This window comes from Rattus rattus, chromosome 16 (genome assembly GCF_011064425.1).
Source record: "Rattus rattus isolate New Zealand chromosome 16, Rrattus_CSIRO_v1, whole genome shotgun sequence".
Lineage (NCBI taxonomy): Eukaryota > Metazoa > Chordata > Mammalia > Rodentia > Muridae > Rattus > Rattus rattus.
The window spans coordinates 15,556,602-15,581,948 of NC_046169.1; the positions used below are offsets into that span (position 1 = coordinate 15,556,602).

The 25,347-nt window shown below is 46.6% G+C and overlaps 2 protein-coding genes across 2 annotated transcripts; both read left to right on the top strand.

Moving 5' to 3' along the window:
* The first annotated feature begins 2,600 nt into the window (after positions 1 to 2,600).
* On the top strand, positions 2,601 to 8,797 carry Cnpy4 (canopy FGF signaling regulator 4). The gene is made up of 6 exons (XM_032887020.1): positions 2,601 to 2,807; positions 5,604 to 5,730; positions 5,825 to 5,921; positions 7,012 to 7,134; positions 7,751 to 7,868; positions 7,953 to 8,797. The coding sequence occupies exons 1-6, from the start codon at positions 2,672 to 2,674 to the stop codon at positions 8,093 to 8,095; spliced, it is 744 nt and encodes a 247-aa protein (XP_032742911.1). The 5' UTR covers positions 2,601 to 2,671; the 3' UTR covers positions 8,096 to 8,797.
* A 673-nt stretch (positions 8,798 to 9,470) lies between these two features.
* On the top strand, positions 9,471 to 10,749 carry Mblac1 (metallo-beta-lactamase domain containing 1). Its single transcript, XM_032887071.1, has one exon. It carries the CDS (start codon positions 9,555 to 9,557, stop codon positions 10,308 to 10,310), a length of 756 nt encoding a protein of 251 aa, XP_032742962.1. The 5' UTR covers positions 9,471 to 9,554; the 3' UTR covers positions 10,311 to 10,749.
* Positions 10,750 to 25,347: the final 14,598 nt, after the last annotated feature.

Consider the following 25,347-nt stretch of genomic DNA (forward strand, 5'->3'; position numbering starts at 1 on the left):
TCTAGGATTATAGACGTACCCCGACAGTTTTGTGGTGCTGGGAAATACTTTAAAAACTGAGCTACATCTCCAGACCCAGTTTGTCCCCTACCCTTCTACCCTGAGGCTGTGTAACCCCAGCTGACCTGGAACTTGCTCTATAGACCAGGCTGGTCTCACATTCAGAGATCCACCTGCCTCCGCCTCCTGGATGATAGGATTAAAGGCCCGTTCTCTCTCTCTCTCTCTCTCTCTCTCTCTCTATCTCTCTGTCTCTCTCGGGCCTCTTGTAGTCCAGGCTAGTCTGTTACTCCATATGTGCTGAAAATGTCCCTGAACTCCTGGTCCTGCTACTTCCCAAGTGCTGGGACTATAGGCATGTGTCACCACATCCAGCACAACTCATTCTTATCCGGACGCTTGAAACAAATCCATCAAGTAAGGGCTGGAAGATATAGCATGTACATGGACCTGGGGTTGATTCCCAGCATGGTTTTAAAACCTACCAGGCAGTCCAACCAGACCCTTTTTGGCCTATCTGCTGAACTCAGTTTCTGGATAAGGTGTTCCTATTTCTATCTTACCTTTTTTTTTTTTTTTTTGGATTTGTTCCTTAAAACCAAAGTGGTTTTAAGTGTCAAAATATAAAGCAGATAACTATTTCTTTCCTAAAATGGTTCCCCTTTTGACATAAAACCCTCCCAAGGCCTTCCCTTCAAGATCTGTCTCTTGTCCAGCTCTGGGGGTCAACCCTTCTGATTTCAGTGGACTGTCTTGAGTTTTATACCAGGTCATGCTTCAGAGTGAGACCCTACATCTGTACACTTGTAACCCCAGCACTCTGGAGGCTAAAGTGCACAGACAGCAAGTTTGAGGCTTGCCTAAGTGGTTTTTCCTTTTCCTTTCTTCTCCTTCATACGTCTGATCACCTATCCCTCCTTTTCCCATTTAACCTGTCACACATCATTCTTCTTGCTGTCCTTTAAATCTGACAGATATATAGTGTACTTGGCTTTATAACTTTTGTTGTGTTCTTCCTAAATGTGTTTGGCTGACTACCTTATCTGACCCCATCCACCTCTCTTTAGGGGCAGGTGGCCCCCAGCCCAGACTGGTTTCAAATTCACTATGTAGACAACACTGGTCTTAACTCCTGGTCCTTTGGCCTCCACCTCCCAAGTGCTGGGATTATAAGCACATACCACCATGCCTGGCTTTACTTGTTTGCCAAATTTTCTTCTAATAATAAATGATATATATTATATATATGTATTCTATATAATCACTCTAGATTAAATCTAAGCTTTCCACATGTTAAGCAACCCTTCTACAATTGGGTCTCAGGCTTGTCTGGAACTCATTCTGTGGCCTTGATTTGGAGATCCTCCTGCCTTTTACAGCTGTTTACTGCCAAGTTATTATTTTTCTTGTTTATTATTCTTACCCCACCAGTAGACAGGATTATGTCTGTTATGTCTGCTGACCAATCTAGTGCCTAGATTGATTAGTACCTAGGACATTGTTAAATATATGAATTTTAAGTCCTAAAGGTGTAAGTGTTCACTAAATACTTGGTATAATTACCAAAATGAAAAAGACACAGACCCAAGCTTGGAGTTTACTCTGTGGTCAAATGGAAAGGAGCTTGCCTGACACTGGACATGAGGTCAACCTCAGGAGTGTTCAGAACTGAGTGCTGGGGAAAAGGGGTGTGTGTTTGTGTGTGTGTGCCGTGGTGGGGGTGGGGGGTGGAGGCCAAAGACCCTGGTTCTTTCCATCCCAAGTTTTCTCAGACTTTTGTTAAATCTTGTCTACAGGAAATAAAACTATTCAGCACATACTCTGAACCTGGTGCCAAGTATACAAGAGGCAGTCGGGTCCCAGTCCCCTGCCACTAAGGGTTCATAAAATACTCTTAACACCCTCCGGAGTTTCTCAGATCAGTGGAAACGACAGGAAGACTTCTCAGAGGACGGATAACTTGAGCTATATCTGTGCATCATTTTCCTCAGCAGGGAAGTGATTCGAAGATTCCCCGGGCAGCGCTACAGGAGGTTCACAATCTACTACATCTCCCCAACATCCTTCCAGTGCAATCATGCACAGGGTCCCCACGAGCACGGACACACAACCAACCGTCTTCTTCCCAGTCCTCACATGGGCCCTTTCAAAGGGTCTCCTCCCGGGTACACCTCAGACCTTCCCCCGCCAGCCAAGCACCGGGAGCAGTAAAAGCTTCTCACCGCTGCCAAGGCGCCGCTCACCCGGCGCTCGGCGCCATCTTGGCCCCGCCCCCTGGCAGTAGTAGGTCCTGGCAGAAGCCAAGAACTTATCACTGCTCTTCCCTATGTCAAAATAGACCATATTGTTTCACAGTCTGGAATTATTTAAAAATTAAATTCTACGTGTGTGTGTAAAGATCACATTACTCTATTCTAATTACTTCAATTTGTATCTTCACTACCCAGCTGCCAGGACCTTCAGGAGGCGCCACAAAAGTGAGGCCGAGAAGCCTGGAGCCATTAGGCTCCACCCACTTTCGGGCTAACTTTGGGCATGCGCTGACCGTCCCCTGTAAGTTTTTTTTTTTTTTTTTTTTTTTTTTTTTAAAAGGTTTGCTGGTGGGCTGCGCCTAAATTTAAAGGGCCCGCCCTTTCAGAAGTTAGTCTGAAGGCAAGAGGTGGTTGTGTGTATGTGTGAACTGCGTTTTGTCATGGGACCTGTGCGGTTGGAAATACTGCTTTTCATCCTGGCAGCGTACGGTGCTTGGACTGGGACGACAAAAGAAGAAGAAGCTGATACAGAACGTTTGCCCAGCAAATGCGAAGGTACAGAAATGGAGCAGTTGCTATTTTTGCATCTCCTTATCCTAGCTCCTGCCTTTAACTCTAGGCTGAATCAAATGGACTAGGATAGATGGGTCACTCAACTGTCTTGAAAGAGGTTCTGTTGGAGCTTGGTAACACTTGAATGGGAACGAGGGAGGGAGATCAGTGTTACGGTGGCACTACATTTCCCAGGCGGCATCCAGAAGGAGCTAGGTTTTTCTTGCGGGCTTGGGCCTGAATGGATTGTGGGAATTGTAGTTCACGAACTTGTAACGCTGGCTCTACCGAGCATCTTCCTCAGTGCGTTTCCCTACTTGTTAAAAATCTAGACAACTTGCAGGGGTGGGGTGTAAGGTTCATACATTATAGACATACTGTGCCCCGCCCTGGCAGAGACGCTCGCAAATTACAGGCCTGATGACCCCCTTCAGGGGTTTAAAGGTGAGTAAGTCCCCAGCTGAAGCTCATAAACAAAAGATGGAGACACTATACCACTTAGAAGTTGCCCATCAGTGTGAGACTTTGCAGATGGGGTGCACTGTAGGGATTTTACAACAAGCAGCACAGCCCCTGGCTGCATCAGTAAATGCTCCCCCTGCCACTCCCCTCCCAACAAGGAGGAAGCCAGGTCACTGAATCCTGTGGCTCCCTGACATTAACTTTTTCTTTGGATTTATTATCGTTTCACTTTACACCCAACAACATATTATTGTCATTGTTACCCATGACTTTATTCTACTCTCTCAATTTTTTTTTTTTTTTTTTTTTTTTGCATCTTTGTCCCCAGTCTTTGAGGGGTGGACGTTAAGACAGGGTTTCTCTGTGTAACTCCGGCTGTCCTGGAACTTGATCTGTAGTCCAGACTGACTTCAAACTCAGAGATTCACCTGCCTCTGCCTCCCGAGTGCAGGGATTAAAGGCCTGTGCCGCCTTGGCATCTCCTGGGACTTCTTAACCTTCCTAAACACAGGCCTAACCTTGGCACTGTTGCTTTCGCACCTCTGTGTTCAGACAAAGACCTTATGGAGGTAGAGGACAACCTCAGGTGTCATTCCTTCAGAAGAAACATCTACCTTTTGCTTGAGAGAGGTTCTCTCGTTCCCCTGAAAGTTATCCATAGACACCTCCTGTCTCTAGTTCTGATCTCAAAATGCTGGGATAACACGTGCCACATCGCCTAACATTGTATAGGTGCTTAGGATCTGAACTCAGGTCCTCAAGTTAAAAGTACTTTACTTACTGAACTGTTTCCCCAGACCCTAAGCCAACTTGGGGTGTGGGGGAGCTGTAAATGTCTTGTATATACACTTAGGCTTTTTTCCTCCATTCCTAAGAGTGACTGTACTTCAGACACACCCAACTTCTCAGTCAGTGAGTGTCCCTTGTCTTTTTCTTGGCTGTTTTCACCTTTTCCTTTCTGTGTTTGATAAGCTCCTACTGGACCCAGTTTTAATGTCTCCTTTGGACTCCCTTCTTGCCTGTCACCCACTGTATTGTATGTAGGTCCCCGGAGGAAAAGGGAGTGCCCATGTCACAGGTCATATAGCACAGGGTAAGCATTTTGGTTTTTTATCCCTGCCTAGTTTGTCATTTCTGTAGGAGACTTTTCTCTTGACAAACCCAGCCCACCATGTGCCTTTTCAGATATTGGGAAAGGCAGTGGTGGAAAAGATATGTTTACCCTTATTGAAATTACTGTAGAGTAAGTGACCTCTGGATGAATTCTGCATTTCCTGACGACTGAGTCTCTTTCCTTTTAAAAGTACATTTATGTTGTGTGTTTGGTGGGTAAGCATGTGACGTTAATGTAGTGTGTGGTTGTGTATGTGCGCAGGTAAACATCTGTATGTGGAAGTCAGAGGACAGTTCGGAGGAGTAGATCCTCTCCTTCTACCTTGTGGTCCTTCAGCTTCAGCAGCAAGTTTCTTTTTTTTTTTTTTAATTAATTAATTTATTTCATGTATGTGAGTACACTGTAGCTATCTTCAGACACACCAGAAGAGGGCATCAGATCTCATTACAGATGGTTGTGAGCCACCATGTGGTTGCTGGGACTTGAACTCAGGACCTCTGGAAGAGCAGTCAGTGCTCTTAACCACTGAGCCATCTCTCCAGCCCTAGAAACAAGGTGTTACTTTGTTTCTCAGAGACAGGGTCTCTGTGTGTAGCCCTGACTGTCCCGCCTTGGCCTCCTGAGTGTTGGGATTAAAGGCATACACCATCACCGGCCAGCCTGAAAACAGGTTTCTGGATTGTAACCCTGAAGCTCTATGGCCATTGCCAGTCCCAAACTATACTGGCAGTATTTCATGGACAGATCATGATGGGTTTTACGCTCTCTATACTTCTTAAGTCCATATGAAAGTAGGTCAATAAATAAAATCAGACTGACACCAGGTTCTTACATAGAGCTCACCATATACCAGACATGACTCTGGGGGTTTCACATATATTAGTGCACTTAAAATCTATATCACGGGGGTTGGGGATTTAGCTCAGTGGTAGAATGCTTGCCTAGCAAGCGCAAGGCCCTGTGTTCGGTCCCCAGCTCTGAAAAAAAAGAAAAAAAAATATTCATCACACCCCACTCAGTAAGGGACACGGTCTCGTCCCCGTGTCGGAGGTGAAGAAGCTAAGGCACAGGAAGTGTCACACAGCTCCCGAGACTGAGGCAGTATTCTCGTCCAGCCGTTCTGGCTCCAGCGTGTATTTTGGGCGGCCTGAGGTCGAGAGCAGAAGGATGCTAGTGTGGTTGCTCGTCTCCTTCATCTCCCTCGGGTTTCTCTTTACTGCCAGTGTGTAAGCTGCTGAGCATGGAGCTACAGGAAGAGTTGAGTCGAACCGGCCGATCCCGAGAAGTGCTGGAGCTGGGTCAGGTGCTAGACACAGGCAAGAGGAAGAGACACGTGCCTTACAGCCTCTCGTGAGTCCTTGTGCTGGGCTACCTCCTAACCAACCCCAGAGGAGCGGCAGGGTTCCTGAAACATCAAGGGGTCTTATTTCTCTCCTTCCCGCAGCGAGACAAGGCTGGAGGAGGCTTTGGAGAATTTGTGTGAGCGGATCCTGGATTACAACGTTCATGCTGAACGAAAGGGCTCACTGAGATACGCCAAGGTCAGACGGTTCCTAGGGAGGGCAGGGAACAACAGTGAGCGTTATAGCCCTGGCTGCCCTGGTGCCCCCTCTGTAGACCAGGCTAGCCTTAAACTCAGAGATCCTGCCTACCTCTGTCTCCCCTCCCAAGTGTTGGGATTAAAGGGATGCAAAACACAAAGCTCCTTTTTTTCTCCCCCAATAATTACTTCATGTGTGAGTGTGTCACAACACACTACTGTTGGCAGAGGATAGCTTGTGGGCGTTGGTTCTCTCTTTCTTCAGTGTGGGTCCTGGGGATTGAATTCAGATCATTAGGCTTGGTGCCATCACCTTTCCCCACTGAGATATCTTGCTACTCCCACCTTGGCTTTTTTATTTATTTTTTTTTTTCCTTTTCCTTTTTTTGGAGCTGGGGACCGAACCCAGGGCCTTGCGCTTGCTAGGCAAGCGCTCTACCACTGAGCTAAATCCCCAACCCCCACCTTGGCTTTTTTAGACAAGGTCTCACTGGCTTACTGACTTACCAAGCAGGCTAGGCTGGCTAGTCAGAGAACCCTGGGATCTATTTTGTTTCCTGTTCCCCAGTGTTGCGATTGCAAATTCATGCCACTGTGCCTGTCTTTTGCTTTTTGAATTATTTATTTTTATTTTATGTGCATTGATGTTTTGCCTGCATGTATATGTGTGTGAGGGTATCAGGTTCACTGGGACTGGAGTTACAGGCAGATGTGAGCTGCCATGTGGATGCTGGGAATTGAACCTAGGTCAGTCAGTACTCTCAACCACCGAGCCATCTTTCCAGTGCCTGTTTTGTTTTGTTTTGTTTGTTTTTCAATGTGGATCTGGGTATTGAACTAAGGTCCTCAAGCATTTCTACCAACTAAGCTGTTACCCCCAGCCCAGGACCCTATTCTCAGAACAGATACTTATATCATCCATGACCCTCAAGGAATATCTGCCAGTCTCCCCAAAATCTGGATAGTCCCCTTATTATGGCTAGACTCTTTCATAGACCACACCACAGAATGGTAGTTGGTAAAGCTGATGTGGTGATGCAGGAAGAGATGAGTGGTGGACTGGACTTACACCAAATTTTTCCATCCCTTAGGGTCAAAGTCAGACCATGGCAACACTGAAAGGCCTGGTACAGAAGGGAGTGAAAGTGGATCTTGGAATCCCTTTGGAACTGTGGGACGAGCCCAGTGTGGAGGTCACGTTCCTCAAGAAACAGGTAGGATGAGATACCACTTTGCCCAGGAAGGTGAGAGGACCTAAATCTCAGGACTCTGAGCAAGGAGAAGACAGAGTTAAGGACTGTGCCATTTATGAAAGCAGGCCCAAAAGCATATCAAGAAGTAACATTGTGCGGCTCATAATATCCACCACTGCATACTAACTGAGACGCCCCCTGTGTCCTGGATTCTGGGCCATACTTCCAGCTACTGCCTTGTTTTACTCTTATGGGATGGGGGAGGGAGGGCTCAATTCCCACTTCACAGGCGAGAGTCTGAGAGGTACTGCGGGTTTGGGATAGGCTTACAGGCTGGGTCTGTAACCCTAGGTGGTTGGGAATGAGCTTCAGTATAGGATCTTTCTTGACTCTACCTCCTAACTGGGATTATAGGCATCTCCCACCTAGCAGAGTAAATATACTAGATATTAGATAGTAACCGACACTGGTAAGTGTTAAATAAAGAGAATCACCCATCTAGAGAGCCAAGTATAACCTTTTGGCTGCCTGTTCCTCGAAAGGCAGGCACTCAATGGAGTGGGGTGGTAGGGAGCGAAAGGCAGAGGCCTTCCAGTGCTCCTCAGAGCAGATACTCCTTCCTGGTCTTCTTTACCAGTGTGAGACGATGCTGGAGGAGTTTGAAGATGTTGTGGGAGACTGGTACTTCCACCATCAGGAGCAGCCCCTACAGCATTTTCTCTGCGAACGTCATGTGCTCCCGGCCTCTGAAACTGGTAAGTGTAAAAGTCTGGGCTCCTCCCCCAGCTTCCCAGCTATTCCCGGCATTAACACTGAGTGTTTCTTCTCGTTCTACCTAGCTTGTCTCCAGGAAACGTGGACTGGAAAGGAGAAGATCAGTGATGGGCAGGAGGAGACAGATGAAGAGGAGGAGGAAAAGGAGGAGAATAAAGAGATAACCAAGACTTCAGGCACTCCCAAGCATGACCCAGAAGATCTTTGACCCTTACGTTTGAGCCCCAAGGATGGGTCATGGAGAGTTTTCTAAACTCTTGAGCCCTCCCTTCCCCATCCCAGGGTTTTAACTGTCCTTTTTGTATAATCTCAGCCATGATCCTGGGAACGCAGAATGGCAACAGGAGAGGAGGAGAAGGGGGTGAAGCAAAAGCAAATTTTGCCTTCAGAGATGAGACACATACAGCCACTTAATTGACCAGGTGTGTCCTCACCTGCACCAATTGGTCAGTAGTGGTATGAGCAGTGGGAAATTCACTTTGCTTTTTAAAGGGTCTATTAAAAACCCTTTCAAGAGGCCAGAGAGGGGCTAGAATGTAGCTCAGTTAGTAGAATGACAATGACAGGACAATAATGGGAGCTGGACCTGATGTGGTGGCACACCCCTGTAATCTCAGCACTTGAAAAGTGGAGGCAGGATTATCAGAACACTATCCAGCCATGTGGCAGTTCAAGGCCAACCGGAGCTACACGAGAGACCCTGTCTCAAAGGGAGAAGCCAAAAAGAAACCCTCAAGAACCAATATGCACTGGCAACATGAGGCTGTGTACCACCAATCCGTGAACCAGAACAGAACCCTGGAAGAGAGTGAAGCAATGCTGGGGTGAGGTGGGGTCGACATATGTAGCCTATTTCCTATTTCACAGGTGCCATATCTTCTATATTGCTATTAAACCTTTTATATGTATATCAGCTGAGTCCCATTTCAAACATGCACACATTATCGACAAGGTGGGGCCAATGGCCTGCTTTCTATTAGTAGTTAATTGTGTTCTTATAATTATGCAACGGGGTTGGGGAAACAACTGTACCACTAGGACTTTAAATCCAGAGTGGCGTTTACAAGTTTGTAATTCCAGCGTTTTGGAGGTGGGGGCAAGAGGATCAGGAACTCAATGTCTTCTTCAGTTATAAGCAAGTTCAAGACCATCCTGGACTCCTTGGGCCCCTGTCAGAAAAATAGAAAGAAAAAAAAAAACAACCAAAAACAAAACAAAAAAACCCCCCGGAAGTTACTGTACAGAACTGTACAGGATTAGGATTAACGTTGGACAACGTGGCTAGTACTTCAGGCTCTGGAGTTTGTACGGAAGCCCATAGAGGCAAAAGTTCTCGCGTTTTCTCGCCTTTTGAGTTTTCCCAGAGTTAAAAAAAAAGACTTAAGGACAGCGATAGTTTAGTTTCAAACTAGACAACAGCTAGAATGAAGAAGGAATATATATATATATCTTTAAAATGTGGATGCGTGAAGACTTACAGACTATAAACCTGACCAAAAGAATCTAGGTTGGGCGATACCATCTTCAGCGGGGGTGGTGGTGGAGGGCGATACCACCTTAAGAGCTAGGAGGGGGTGGCAACGAGTTGCTACTAGGAAAGTGACTCGCGGTAGGATTTCGGAGGGACTGGCAGATGTCCGTGGACGGGCATATGTCCTTCCCTTGCCATGAGCGGTCCAGTGCGCACTGAGCCGCTGCACGGCGAGACCCCTCTGCTGGCGTCCAGCGGTTCCTACTCGGTGGTGGTTCTGCTGCGCGGCTACGCGGAGCCGCAGGGAGTAGGCGACGCGGTGCGTGCAGATGGCACGGTGACACTCGTCTTGCCTCGGGGCTGGGCCTCGGATACCAGCCGCCGATTGGCCCCATCTGCAGACCGCGGCGCAAAGACTGCCCTGGAGGAGGCAGTGCGTGGCCCCATCCTCGTGGACACTGGGGGGCCCTGGACTCGGGATGCGCTGCTGGAAGCCCTGGCTACTCAGGGTGTGGCCCCCGGAGATGTGACTCTGGTGGTGGGCACCCACGGGCACTCGGATCATATTGGAAACCTAGGGCTGTTTCCCCAGGCGGCTCTGTTAGTTTCCCATGACTTCTGCCTTCCCGGGGGTCTCTATCTGCCCCATGGGCTGTGTGAAACGCAGCCCTTAATACTGGGCTCTGGACTGCAGGTGTGGGCCACGCCGGGCCACGGAGGACAGCGGGACGTGAGCGTCGTAGTGGAGGGCACCAGCCTGGGCACCGTGGTGGTGGCTGGCGATGTGTTCGAGCGTCTTGGTGATGAGGACTCCTGGCAGGACCTGAGTGAAGACCCAGTAGCTCAACAGCGGAGCCGGGAGAGGATTCTGAGCGTGGCTGATGTAGTGGTGCCTGGTCACGGAGCTCCCTTTCGAGTGGTCAGGGAAGCAGTGAAAAGTTCGGAGGATTAGATATGTGAAGGCAAGGAGGTCGCTTGATCAGTCAGGAAAGCCCTTCCAACGAGGAACTGGTGTGTCAGTCCAGGAGACACAGAGGACTCAGATCAAGCAGTGTTTGTCATGTGCAGCTTTCCAGGAGGCAGCTTCCAAACAGGTGACATCAATCACCTTTATCATTGCAACCTAAGAAGGACAAAGGACTGGCTCAGTTCTGCATCCTTTGTGAGCCTCGGTAAAATTCAGGGGAAAAGAAGTTAAAATATTTATTTGGGATGTGTCTGTGTGCCCGTCAGTTCTCTCCATCCTGTGGGTCCCCAGGACCGAGTTCAGGTAGTCAGACTTGGCGGCAGGGAACTTTACCCGCTGAGCCATCCTGACGTATATACCCTTGTTAAGACCTTCAAAAATAAAAATAGACTGGACGTCATACTGTCCTGATGTAAATGCAAAATGCTGACTGCACTAATCTTTGCGGTTGTAATCAGATGCTGCAAAAGAGGAACACTGTGGCCAACAGCTTGTTTCTAGGATGCACGCTGGCCAGAAGGTTCCAGACATAAGAAATCACCCCTTAGTAACCTGATTTCTTTGTTTGTTTTAAGACAGCCTGGCTTCAGAAGTAGAGGCTGGCCTTGAATTCCTGATTCGTATGCTCCCACCTTCCAAGTACTGGATTACAGACTTATAGGCATGTGCTGCCCCACCTGGCTTTCACCTGACTTTAGTTCACTCACTGATTCACGTGGTGGGTAATTATTCAGCATCTGTAATGTCAAGCGCTGATGTAGATCTTGTGATACCACTACAGTGAGAGAATGACAAGTCCCCCCACCCACCTCATCACATTCCATTCAGGAGACAGACAAGTAACCACAATAGCAGTAGCAATCAGATAATTATAAGTTGTGACATATAATACACACGCGTAGGATGAGGAAAGGGAGCAGGGTGGAGAGAGGCTGCTTGATGTTGAGAGATTACAGAAAGCCTCTGAAAGACGCTGTTTCTTTATTTTTTTTACATCCATTTCTTTTGCTGCGTGCGCACACATTTGAGCTATGGCTTGACCGTTCGTGTCAGGACAAGTTGTAAGAGCTGGTTCACCCTTCAATCATTTGGGTTCTGAGGGTACACTCATGTCCTCAGGCTTGGCAGAAAGTACCTTTATCTGCTGAGCCATCTCTCTGGTCCCTAGTTTTTTGTTTTCGTTTTAAATTAGGGTCTTTTGTAGTGGGCCGGCCTTGAACTTGCCATGTGGCTGAGGAAGACCTGATTGACCTTCCTGCCTCGACCTCCCAAGTGCTGGAATTACAGATGAGTACTACCAAGCACGACTCTCTCTCTCTCTCTCTCTCTCTCTCTCTCTCTCTCTCTCTCTCTCTCGTCTCTGTCTTTCTCTCTTTCGAGACCACCTTGTTCTGAGTCCACGCTGGCCTAGAATTCACTGTATAACCCCAGATGTCCTCAAAATTCTCAATCTTCTGGTCTCATCCTCCTGGCGGCTCTGATTACAGGGTAAGCTGCCACGTGCAGCTTTTGAGAAGGTGAGTGACCAAAGAGAAGGTGCCTCCCAGAGAATCTGAGAGAAGGGTGTCCGTGGCTGCAGAACAGTAGATGTAATTCTCCGAGCCACAACGGCATGACCTATTTGAGCAGCAAGAAGACCCACGGGGCCTTGGGAAGTAACTCAATCCAGTGCTTGCCCAGAATGTACAAAGTACTGGTTTCAATTTCCAGCATGGCCTAAAACTCAGCATAGTGGCATATACCTAGAACTCCGGTACTTAGAAAGTGGAGGCAGGAGGATCAGAAGTTTAAGGTCATCTTCAGCTACACAGCAGGTTTGAAGCCATGGGTTACATGAGACTCAGTCTCAAAAATAAATAAGGATGATCCGTGGGACTGGAATGCCAGGGAAAAGTGGCAAGAAAGGAGGCCTTGTATCGGACAAACCTGGAAACCATTGTAACACGGAAGCCATTGGCTCAGAAACAGGCTGTAACAAACCTGATCTCTTTTGTAATCACCCTTTCAGGGATCTGTGGTGTCCTCCTGTAATTCCAATGCTGAGGGAGTAGAGGCAGGAGGGTCAGGAGTTCAGTGTTAGCACTATGCAGTTTGAGGCCAGCCTGAGCTATATGCCACCATGTCTCAAACAAGTGAAACAAATAACCACTTGATCTGAGTGGAGAAGGCCTTAGTATGGGGCAAGAACAGGATTGGGTAGATTAGAAGGAAGTGTTAGAGCTGTGTTTCTCAACAGGGTCCAAGACCATCAGAAATTTCAGATATTTACATTGTGATTCCTAACAGTAGCAGGATTACAGGTATTAAATATCAAAGAAAATAATTTTATGATCGGGAGTCACCATGAGGAACTGTGGTGAAAGGTCACAGCATTGGGAAGGTTGTGAACACTGCTTTGACCTGAGAGAAGTTTGTGGTATATGCTCTTATTCCAGAAGTCTTCATTGTTGCATTTCTCTTCACAACTGTGTCCCAACCTGCCCCCAGTCCCCTTGTCAACACTCAGTAGGACAGATGGAGAGGAAGAAGCCCATCTTGTTTTCCTCTACTGTATTAGTTAGTGTTTTACTGCTGTGAACAGAGACCATGACCAAAGCAACTCTTATAAAGACAACATTTAACTGGGGCTGGTTTGTAGGTTCAGAGGTTCAGTCCATTATCATCAAGGCAGGAACATGGCAGCATCCAGGCAGGCATGATGCAGGAGGAGCTGAGAGTTCTACATCTTCATCTGAAGGCTGCTAGCAGAACACTGACTTCCAGGCAGCTAGGACATGGGTCTTAAAGCCCATACCCACAGTGACACACCTACTCCAACAAGGACACATCTGCTCCAACAAGGCTACACTTCCTAACAGTGCCACTCCCCGTGCCAAGCATATACAAACCATCACAGCTTCTGTCAGCTCTATGATGAGAGCACTATTGTTACCTCTTTTTTTTTAATGGTGACAAAACAAAACAAAACAAAAACCTAACGGGGTAAGTAACCCAGAAATGAACTGAATAGTAATTGAGAAACAGAAATCACTGAGAGTCAGTCAAACCCAACGCCTGGCTCCGGAGGGTTTCCCAGTCCTGGACCTGCTGGGGTGGCTTCTGGATTAGACCACACATTTATTTCCTATCAGCCAATGGAAAAAGGACTTCTGTTTTTCAGAACAAGGAGTACCTGGTGACTCATGCTTATAATCCCAGCTCTCAGGAGGCTGAATGAGGATCATGTGTTCAGATCCAGCCTGAACTCCAGTGAGCTATTGTCTCTCTCAAAGGCAGCAGGATGCTAAGGATGTGGCTTAGCTGGTGCAGCCCCCGCCTAGAATGCCCAAACCCCTGATTTGGTACCCAGAACTGCATAAATAGCACGGCGGCAGGCGGACACATCAGAAGACATTCAGGTTATCTTTGGCTAATTTTTGAGTTTGAGGCCTGATTAAGCAATATGAGACCTTGGTATAATTTTCTTTCTCAGACTTTAGGGGCAAAAGAATTCTCTGTTACTTTTAACTATGTGTCCTGTTCTCCAGAGGATGCTGGCTGTCCTGAGGCTGTGGACACTTGTCAGCCTTTATTTTTCTTAGGCTCCATGCCACAGTGTCATCATTTTGCATGGTAAGGTCACAACCTCTCTCTCTAGTCCCCTGAAATGCATGCTTCCTTCTTCCTTTCCATTCTTCCTTCTTTCTTCCCTCCTCCTCCCTCTCCTTCCTTCCTTCCTTCCTTTCTTTTTCTTTACTTTTTTTTTGGCTTTGTAGGTTTCACTATGTTATGTAGCACAGGCTAGCCTAGAACTCTTTTTTTTTTGCTTTGTAGGTCTCACTATGTAGCACAGGCTAGCCTAGAACTCTTTTTTTTTTTTTTTTTTGTCTTACTATTTAGCACAGGCTAGCCTAGAACTCCTTTTTTTTTTTTTTTGCTTTGTAGGTCTCACTATGTAGCACAGGCTAGCCTAGAACTCTTTTTTTTTTGCTTTGTAGGTCTCACTATGTAGCACAGGCTAGCCTAGAACTCTTTTTTTTTTTTTTGCTTTGTAGGTCTCACTATGTAGCAAGCCTAGAACTCTTTAAATTTTTTAAATTACATTTTTACTAATTGGTTGCACGACAAGCAGGTAGAAATCAAGGGACAACCTGTAGAAGTCCACGTTCTCCACCTACCATGTGAGTTCCAGGAACTGAACTCAGGCCATCATGTTTGGTGACAGGCAGCTTTACCTGGTGAGCCATTTCACCAGCCTCAAAGGCCAGTAACTCCATCTTCCCTGCCCACTTCAAGTGCTAAAATCTCCAGGTATGTGCCACCACACCTGTCCTTAGGCTAGTGCCTCCAGACCAGCATAAGAGCAAACACCTCTCCTCCAAGGGGCTTTCAGATGGGCAGGGTGTACTGGGCACTCCATCCTCTTCACCTCCTAGATCCATGGTTCTCCTCAAGTTTCAGCTAAACTGTTACATCCTGATCATCACAGGCAGACAGAGTGCCCCTCTCTCTGTGGTCAAGCTGCTTGGGGCACACAATGGCGAAGTTCTGATCACAATGCTTGCTGCTTTTATTTTTTATTTTTTTTATTTTTTATATTTTGGTTTTGATTTTTAGAAACATTAGGGGCTTTTCTGTGGCTGCCCAGCTCTAAATAAAGACACGTAGACATATATTAATTACAGCTTTAGGCCTTTGCTTACTCTTCTTCGTGACTTGCAGTTATACCTTATTAACTCGTTTATATTAATCTACGTTCTACCTTGTGGCTCATTAGTTACCCCTCTTTCAGCCCCAAACTGGCAAATTCTGTCACACTTGATTCTTTCCCAGAGTTCTTCTCTCTCCTGGAAGTCATGCCTGTCTTCTCCTCCTTGGCTCTCAGCTCCTTATTAAAACCAGTCAGGGGGCTGGAGAGATGGCTCAGCAGTTAAGAGCACCCGACTACTCTTCCAGAGGTCCTGAGTTCAATTCCCAGCAACCACACGGTGGCTCACAACCATCTGTAAAGAGATCTGATGCCCTCTTCTGGTGTATCTGAAGACAGCTACAGTGTACTTATATATAATAAATGAATAAATCTTTAAAAAAAAAAACAATCAGAAGCTGAAGACAGGGACTGTTTACAAAATATGACGTAGCCAAATGAAGAACAATATCCAAATCCCAGTCTGCTGCTCTCAACTCTGCCAGCACAGAAACCAGCATTTGAATAACACAAAGACAACCTTGACACGGTATGAAGAAAGATCACCCCAACGGTTTGTTGTTGTTGTTGTTGTTGGTGGTGGTGGTGGTGGTGGGGTTTTCCCCACCCCCTGACAGGGTTTCGTGTGTAGACTTGGCTGTCCTGGAACTAAAATTCTCATATTCTCATTCTCTCTCTCTCTCTCTCTCTCTCTCTCTCTCTCTCTCTCTCTGTCTGTCTGTCTGTCTGTCTGTCTTTTTCTCTCTCCAACAGGTTGGCCTTGAACTCAGACGTCTGCCTGCCCCTGCCTCGTGAGTGCTAGGAGTAAGGTGCACCACCACTGCCCAGCACTTGATATTTATCAGTTTTTTGTTTGTTTTTAGAGAGAGTGTGTTACACTGTAGCCCAGGCTGGCCTAGTACACTCTGTGTAGCCCGGGCTGCCTTCAAATTTGTGGCAATCCTCCCACCTCAGTCTTATGAGTAATGAGTTTACAGAATGCTGCATATTTGTAAAATGATTGGAGAGATGGCCCAGAGGTTAAGAGTCTATAGTACTCTTCTAGGGAATCTGGAGTTTGACGCCCAGCGCCCTTGTCAGGATCTCACAACAGCCTCTGCATCTCCAGGGGATCTGACACCTTGTGCCTTTTTTGGCTACCCACACAAGTGTTTCACACACACACACACACACACACACACACACACACACACACACACGACTTAAAATAAGTATTAAAAAAATCATGACTAAACCACACAACACGCCACATATCTGTCATCCTGTAATTCCAGTACTGAAGCAGGAAGATCTTGAGTTCTAGACCAACCTGGGCTACACCAGCAAGTTTCTCTCCCCTCTTGCTCCCCCTTTTCCTTTCTCCCTTTCCCTCTCCTTTGAGACCAGATCGGTCTCCAGAGGATGGTGGCAAACCTCTGATCCTCTTGCCTTCTGTAGTGGTTTGGATGAGTTTCGCCCCAATAGACTCATGTGTATGAATGCTTGACCCATAGTGAGTGGCACTATTGGGAGGCGTGGCTTTGTTGGAGTAAGTTGGCCTTGTTGGTGGAAGTGAGTCTCTATGGGGTGGGCTTTGAGGTCTCATATGCACAAGCTATTATGCCCAGTGTGGCATATACCCTCCTTCTGGTGCCTGGGGATCAGGATGTAGAGCTCTCAGCTCCTCCAGCACCCTGTCTGCTTGCATGCACATGCCTTCTGCCATGATGACAATGAGCTAAACCTCTGAACCTGTAAGCCAGCTCCGAGTAAGTGTTTTCTTTTATAAGAGTTGCCTTGGTCATGGTGTCTCTTCCTAGCTATGAAACCCTAAGGCATCGTCCATGATTGAGTGCTGGAATTACAGTTGTACGCCACCTAGCTTTGCTAATAATGTGGTTCTGGGGGTCAAACCCAGGGATTGACACATGCTAGACAAGCCAAAGACAACAGCAATAGCAATCAACAAATCCCCTAAAAACCTGCCAGTTTTCTATCAAAATAGAAAGTAAGAATTGCTCTGGGGCGGGAGAGATGGCTGAGCGGTTAAGCACTGGCTGCTCTTCCAGAGGTCCTGAGTTCAATTCCCAGCAACCACACGGTGGCTCACAACCATCTGTAATGGGATCTGACGCCCTCTTCTGGTGTATCTGAAGACAGCTACTTATATACATAAAATAAATCTTAAAAAGGAAAAGAAAAAGAAAAAGAATTGCTCTGGGATGAAGCTCAGTTGTAGAACACTTGCTTAGTATGTGCACAATGCTAAATTCGATCCCCAGTGCTGCAAAAGTACAAACAAATAAGCCTCACAAGCCGGAACTCTAAATGTGCTGTGCGGCGCTTGCCCTATCTCGTGCCAGAACCGAGACCTCCACTAGAGGGCAGACTTTCTTAAATTTGCTCCCTGCGGGTCCTGTTTTCCCATCCGTGTAAATCTCTCCTGTAGAAAATCTCTCTGTAGAAAAACCCAGAAGAAATTCCCCTCCTATATATCTTCCACCTCCGTATCCTAGAATTGGCAGGAGGAAGTTTTCTGGAGTTTGCTTGTTTTTGAGACACGGTCTCTCTCTGTAGCCCTAGATGTCCTGGAACTGGCTCTGTAGTCACAGAAACCACCTACTTCTGCCTCCCAAGCACTAGGATTAAAGGATGCGTTACCACCACCCAGCTAGTTTTTTTTTTTTTTTTTTTTAAGATTTGTTTTATTTGTTTATTTTCTAAGGATTTTTTATTGGGCGCCTGTGCCTATGTATGTGCGTATGTATGCATATGTGTGTGTCTTTGTGTGCATGTGTGTGCTGAACAGTGCCCATGGAAACCAGAAGAAGCTGTTGGAATGGCTGGATCGGGAATTACAGGTGGTTGTGAGCAGAAAGATCTGGATACTGGGAATAGAATGTGAGTCCTCTGCAAGAGCAGCAGGCATGCTCTTAACACTGTGCTGGTGCTATAACTCTTGTCAGTATTTCTTCGATTGTTACTACTACTACTAACTTGTTGGATGAAATAGTAAAAAGGCAATCTATGCTACCTCTGGCAAGGCACCTGTGGATAGGCTGGCCTGGCCTGTTCTCAGCACGGCAGACTCTGTAACCTGGAGCTCTGAAATCTCTCCACCTGGCTCCCGAAGTTCCGATGGTGGGTTGCTGCCAGCCCAGCCCCACTCTTCCAAATTCACACTGCTAGCTGGAGTGCCCTTCTCACAAACCCACGGTTCTCTCTGGGAACCCAGCTGAGTTGCTGCATGAAGGAAAAAAACCCACACAAACTTAGTTTAGAATCAACAGGTAACACAATGGCTGGTACTGTAAGCCATTCTAAATTATAAATCCTCCAGTAGTGGACCCAATGGATCCGCCACCTGAACTGGGGGCCTCTCCTACCTACATTTTGGATTCCATGTTCCCTCCTGTCCAAAAAAATCTCTTTCTCTTGCCTCCCCTCTTCCTCTCCGACCCAGAAGCCTGCCTACCCCTTGCCCAGTGATTGGTCCCCTGAAATCTTTATTCATTAGGGGAAGGTTCTGTCACACTAACTACTACTACTGACAAGGTCCTATCTGGTAGTTTGACTGACTTGGAATTCTCCATGTAGGACAGATTGCCTACAAAACTCACAGATTCACTTGCCTCTGTCTCTTGGGTTCTAGAATTAAAGGTATGGCGACCATGCTCCTATTTTTATTTGTAAATTATGTGTGTTTATGTATTTGTGTGTCTGTGTGTGGGTATGAGCATGTCAGTGCAGTTCCCTATGGAAGCAGTTGCGGTCCACCTGATGTGAGTGGGCAAACATTCTCTGTACACAAATTGTTCTCTACTTCCACAATCTCCCCTACCAGTCAGCGATCATTTTGAAAGTGATTTTTCAGGGCTGGAGAGATGGCTCAGTGGTTGGGAGCACTGACTGCCCTTCCAGAGTCCTGAGTTCAATTCCCAGCAACCACATGGTGGCTCACAAACATCTGTAATGGGATCTGATGCCCTCTTCTGGTGTGTCTGAAGACAGATAGTGTACTTATATATAATTAATAAGTAAATCTTAAAGAGAAAAAGAAAAGAAAGTGACTTTCAGATATTTTGGGTGTCATTGATTTGCTTTGAGACAAGTCGTTATGTAGCCAGGGCTAGCCTCAAACTCATTACGTAGCCAAGGAAGACTGAACCTCTTATCCTTTGGCTTCCACTACCTGACCATACCTCCAAATCTAGTTTTTCCTTTCCTTTCCTTTCCTTTCCTTTTCCTTTCTTTCTCTCACTTCTTCCTTCCTTCCTTCCATCTGTCCGTCGTCTGTCTGTCTGTCTTTTTTCATTTTGGTTGTTTTTAGGAGGGGCTCACTGTGTAGCTGGCTGGCCTGTAGCTCGCCGCAGAGGCTAGCTCTCACATAACTTAAGGCTTGGGCTGAAGAGTCACTCACTTGGTAATGTGTTTGCACTACAAACATAAAGACCTGAGCTGGAGCCCAAGAACCTGTGTTAGAAAGCTGGGTTGGTGATGGGCACTTGCAATCTCAGTTCGCACAGGGACTGGATCCCTGGGAGGCCTGGTTTGTTCTTTGCCAACTTGTCTCAAACTAGAGTTCTCTGGGAAGAGAAACCTCAACTGAGAAAATGCCTCCACCATAAAACAAAGCAAACACCCCACTCCTTCACTCGCTGCCCTTCAGGAAGACCCAGCAGCCTACACCACCTTTCTACTAAGTGAGGAGTCTCTCCTTCAGTGAATTCGCTGTCAGGCTTCTCCATCATGAGTCCTCACAGACCCTCCTCTCCCCTCACGGTCACTCACAGGGCACTGTGTCTCGCAGATACTCCCACCACTGCCGGAGTGTGGAATCCCCCATCATGTAGACAATGCGTCCAGCCAGGCAGTTCAGGATGCTGTCCACAGTGGGGAAAGAGCGGCTAGAACAGAATGTCGAATGCCATCTGTCTTGGTGGTAGAAGCCAGAGGGTCTTGGAGACAGGTGGCCAGGGAGACATGGGGGCCTTGAGGGCAGGGCTACAGGAGAGAGAAAAATAGAGCAGATTAAAAAGAAAAGCACAACATGGAGTGCTATAAAATGACTGTGTTCTTTACATTTTTTGTAAATGAATTTTTAAATGAATTCTTTTTACACTTGCATGTGTGTGTGTGTGTGTGTGTGTGTGTGTGTGTGTGTGTGTGTGTGTCCCAGCACATACATGTGGTACCCAGAAGACAGCCTTTGGGAGTCAGTTCTTTTCCCAGTGTTTGAAGGCCTTGGCAGCAAGCACCTTTTCCTAATGAGCCACGTGGATAGCATTCTTCTACATTCTTTATATGTAGCACATCAATGTACTCTTACAGAGCCTGTGAAGTTTTAGTGTGTGTGTGTGTGTGTGTGTGTGTGTGTGTGTGTGTGTGCCTGCATGTCTGCGAATGTTTGAAACCATCATCTGTACCTCATATACTTCCCATGTAGGCGAGAATGGCCCTGACTTCCTAATGCTGCTGCCTTCCCCTAGCGAGCGCTGGGACTCCAGGTGTGGATCTCCACACTCTGGAGGTAGCACTGTTCATATTTCCACTTGTAGATGGGGATACTGAGGACCTAGAATATTAAATAATTTATTGTGACCAAGAGCAGTGATAGGGAAGGCATTCTGTGCCCGTCCAACAAGGCAAGTACTCTACTATTAAGTCCTATCACCAGCCTATAAAGTGGGCTTTTCAAAAGAACATCAAAGATAGGGATAGCATTTGAACCCTGGAAGTGTGCTGTCACAACCCAGTACTAACCACTGTACTACACTACTCTGGCAGGACAGAGGCTAAAGATCTGGAATAAAACAAACTGGGTGCTGGGGAGATGCTCAGTGGGTTATACAATGGTGAGGACCTAACTTCGTCACCCTAGAATATGTGTAAAAAGCTGGGTGTGATATACTTGGAACCCCAGCAAAGGGGAGATAGAGATGGCAGATTCCAGGGCCTCACTGACCAGCCAGCCTAGCTGAACCGCAAGCTCCAGGCTCAGTGAGAGACTTTGTCTCCAAACCCAAAAAAATACCATTGTGTGTCTCCATGTTTACTAACCCAGAATTGACGTGACACCTGGAGCCCTTCTTCCATGGAGGGGCTGATGGCTGGTGACCATAGCCACACCTTTCCTGGTAAGAGTGGTCCCATGTGGAAACAACTCAAGTTGCTTTCATCACTAACCGTGCATTTGGGGCTTGGATGCTAGGGGTTAGGGTGGTTGAATTTCAGAACTTTCAAGAGGCTGGACACAGGCAGCCCAAGGCCACAGAGCACCAATCTCAGACACTATGAAGGATACTCTGTTATACTTGCAGACAGGATCCTAGCACAACTGTCCTTTGAGAGGCTCCACCCAACAGTTGACCAAAACAAATGCAGAAACCCACAGCTACACATTCGATGGAGCTCAGGGAATCTTGTGGAAGCATCGGGGGAAGGACTAAGGGACCTGAAGAGGACAGGGACTCCACAGGAAGACCAACAGAGTCAACTAATCTGGACCCTTGGGGTCTCCCAGAGACTGAACCACCAACCAAAGAACGAGCATGGCTGGACCTAGGATCCCCACACACATGTAGGAGATGTGCAATTTGGTCTTCTTGTGGTCTGCCAAGAACTGGAGCAGGATCTGTCTCTGACTCTGTTGCCTGCCTGTGGATCCAGTTCACTTAACTGGGCCTCTTGTCTGCCCTCACTGAGGGAGGATGTGCCCAGTGCTGCAATGACTGATTGCAGCATGCGTGTGTGTGTGTGTGTGACATACCCAGGGGTTTCCCCCTTCTCAGAAGAGAAGGGGCATGAAAATGTGTGGAGGAGCTGTGCCCCCTGGACTGGGAAGGGAGGGAGGAGCTAATAATGGGATGTAAAGTGAACCAATCAATCAATTGATCAGACTAGTAAACATGGAGACACACAATGGTATTTTTTGGGGGTTGGAGACAAAGTCTCTCACTGGTATGGTTATATTAATTCTGGAGACATTAAATTGTTTATACCATTGTTCTATGTTTTCTTTCTTAAAAAAGGAGCTTAATTTTAATATTAGAAAAATGCAAGGGGTTGGGGATTTAGCTCAGTGGTTAGAGCGCTTGCCTAGGAAGCGCAAGGCCCTGGGTTCGGTCCCCAGCTCCAAAAAAAAAAAAAGTTAGAATCAGTGGCCTAAACTATGCTTGGCCTTGTTTTTGCTGTTATTAAGCTATAGTATAGCTTTAGATTTTTATAAGCTATGCATTATTTTATAAATTAAATCGTACAGGAAACTTACGTTCCGTAAGGATACACCATATAAAGATCAGAAGAGTTCCCAGTCTCTTATGGGCTGTGTTTCTAGAGTAAAAGGGTTTATTTGGATACTAGAAGAGCTTCAACTCAAAATCATGATTTTTCATGCTCAACCCTAACAGGGATGGGATCTACTCCTACGTTCACAAATGCGCCTGTAACAACGCAATGCAGGTTGGGAGTCAGTAGCCTTGTCAATGATCAAACCTTTAAATGTGTTCAGAAATATATCCAGTCGTGCAAGAACTGATGAGGTTAATTATGACTAAGCTTTATTTAGCCTCCCAGGTAATGTTTACAGGATACAGTTTGGAGCAGATACCAAAAGCAGACAGAGATTATTCATCTCAGATGTGCTTGACAACTACCTGGCCTCAAACCTGTCAGAGAATCTGTTGACTATGGCATTTAATATATTTAAACTTATGACAGAGACTCCAAAAGTCTAGTAGTGACCCCTTAAGGTCTCCAGGAAGACATGGGCATGGAGACAACCATTGGGAAAGACTGCCCTCAATGCCTCGCCCAATGCTGGGGCTCAGCCTAAACTGTGGACAAACAGGACACCTGGAGAATTAATTGTCCCATATTGCCTATGATAAGGTGAGGTCAGTCGCTCCCATGTTTCTCCTCCACATTAAAAGCTTCTCATCTTCTGGGCCTGATGGCCAAAGACTGCCTCTGCCCTCAGTGCCATGGAGACCTCAGGTGGCAGGGACAGGTAAGTAGTGGACTATGGAGTAGTCTGTCATTTTAATAGATATCTAGGCTATTGGCATTATAATATATCCTTCTCAGGTCTTTGATAACATTGACAGCTAAGCTAGCTGTAATCTAAGCCAGGGCACAACAGACAGCTATCTCCTTCCCCAAGGTAATCCACCACCATGTTAGTTCATTAGTCAATTCGTTCACTAGTTAAGACTACTAGGTCCCTGATTAAAAGAGACAAACAGGTTTGCCTTGCTTACAGGGTTCATGTTATAGCCAAACAGGTTTCAGAATTAACTTTTTACTATTCCTTTATCTAAAGGAACTCACTTTACAGTGACTGCTCCCAGGAAGCAATCACCTGTGACTCATAGTGAATCACCAGACGGGGGAAGATGTAGAGTTTCTGTGAGGCTGAGGATACAGAGGCTTAAGTTATGAGGACCTAAGAGAGTGCTCTAGAGTCTGACAAGGTATTTTAGGGTTGGTTAATGCAAGTGAAAGCTTAAATGGTGATAAAGTGGTCTAAGCTACATAAAAGGAATTAAAATTTCTTCGCCTTTCCTCCCCTCACTGCTACTGTTGTGTTAGGGCTTTGGAAGTTCAGAGTTCTAATACTGATCAATGGAGTGCTGATAAGTTATTAGTCTTAACTCTGGTAAAGCCTTCTACTGTGTGATCCACTATCACAGTCACAAGCTCAAGATTTTAAGTTTCCTTTGGTGTCTTAAACAAAGACTTAAATGTGTTTTTTTTACTGCGCTAAAGTTACATACACATGGGCTTCTGGTTAGAGTGAAGATGCCCCTCTTTCACGCCCTGTGGTCATACTGAAAATCAAGAGTAAGTGAGCTTTGGCCCCTTTTCCCTGAGCTCAGATTAAGGAGTGTTCGTGCTTTTAACAAAAAGTTGTGTTCCAAGCCTCTACTCTGATGCAAAGATCTGTGTCCACTGCATTAATCTCCAGTGTGGATTCCAGTACAGTTTACAAACAATGGTAATGCTAACCTGTCTAAAGTTAATCTCTTTTTGTAAACTCAAAATGATTCTTGTAAGCCTCCGAGAATACACTTGGATGCACCTCTCATGGGTCAAATGGACTCCACATAAGTAACCTGTCAATCAACAGCCTGTTTCTCACCTATCATGGCCTATTCCAGAGGGTGGGATTCCTCCCTCATTTCCTGGTTTGGGGACTACCCTACCTGCAACTAACAGGACGATGGGTCTAAAAGTTTCAATATACACCTAAGAAAAAAAATTTCCCCCTAACATACTCATCTCCTCTCCCTAAGGTATACGTGTGTGTTCCAGTATCTTGTCAAGTCCAGGTGTTCATTCCAGATGTGCATCCAGGAAAGATCCAGAGCACCTACCCACAGTGCTCCAGGCTAGCCCTACAGAGTGCTTCAGCTGGGCCTGTAGTTTCCGAACTACAGATATGTGCCAGCCGTGAAACAGCCAGGTCTCCCAGGACTTGGCCAGCATCCCAGTTTTCTTCGGGTCCCCCAAAATGACTCTGTCAGCAGAAAATTGTCTAAAGAACACAACATACTCACTCCTGCCCTACCACAACCCCTTCCTAGTTCCTCATTTTTAATTAAACAAAAAGGGAGAAATGATAGATAACAGCCATTCCACTAGCCTCCTCCTAGGGACCTAGCAATGGTTTATGTCATTGGCTTATGTCATCAGCTGCTGCTGTCCCCTCCAGGTGCACCATGCGTGGGCTGCATATAAAAGATATGGGCTCTCCCTGCATATTCTCTCTCTCTCTCTCTCTCTCTCTCTCTCTCTCTCTCCCCTCCCTCCCCCCCCCCCTTTCTGTTCTTGTGGGCCTCCCCTCATCAGCTCTCATAGTAGTCTGTAAGCAGCTCCCACCAAAATCCACCAAAGCTGTGTAGCTTCTGGCCAGTCCTTCCTGCCCCACCTATGCCTGCCATAAGATACCCCAACAGGAGCTGTTAAAATGGAGGCACCAGGACTTCTCCTCAGCCGGCAGCAATCACAGTAGCACATCCGTTTTCCATCTCTGCGGGAGCTGACCTGCAGGAGCTATCTGCAGCGGCAGCCAAGGTCACTTGGAACCAGGCAGGACTTCCCACACTGAGCCATGGGACTGATGCAGGGAAAGGGGAGTAGAGGTGGAACAAAAGCCACCAATCCCTGAGCAGGAAAACCCATCAATCCCTAAACAAGAAAACCCACCAATCTTTGAGCACCCCAAGATCAGGACTTGAAATCCCCAAGGAAATCTCTTTCCTAAAAAGCTCTTCTCACTAAGAAATCCTATATAACCCCTGCCATTTGTCCAGTTCCCACTGCTGGGAGCAGAGGGCGGCCACCCCTGAGTTTGTA

Coding starts and splice junctions, on each gene's coding strand:
- Cnpy4 (XM_032887020.1), top strand. CDS start 2,672: ATGTGTGAACTGCGTTTTGTCATGGGACCTGTGCGGTTGGAAATACTG. Junction 5,922..7,011: donor GCTCACTGAGATACGCCAAG/GTCAGACGGTTC, acceptor TCCATCCCTTAG/GGTCAAAGTCAGACCATGGC. Junction 7,135..7,750: donor TCACGTTCCTCAAGAAACAG/GTAGGATGAGAT, acceptor CTTCTTTACCAG/TGTGAGACGATGCTGGAGGA.
- Mblac1 (XM_032887071.1), top strand. CDS start 9,555: ATGAGCGGTCCAGTGCGCACTGAGCCGCTGCACGGCGAGACCCCTCTG.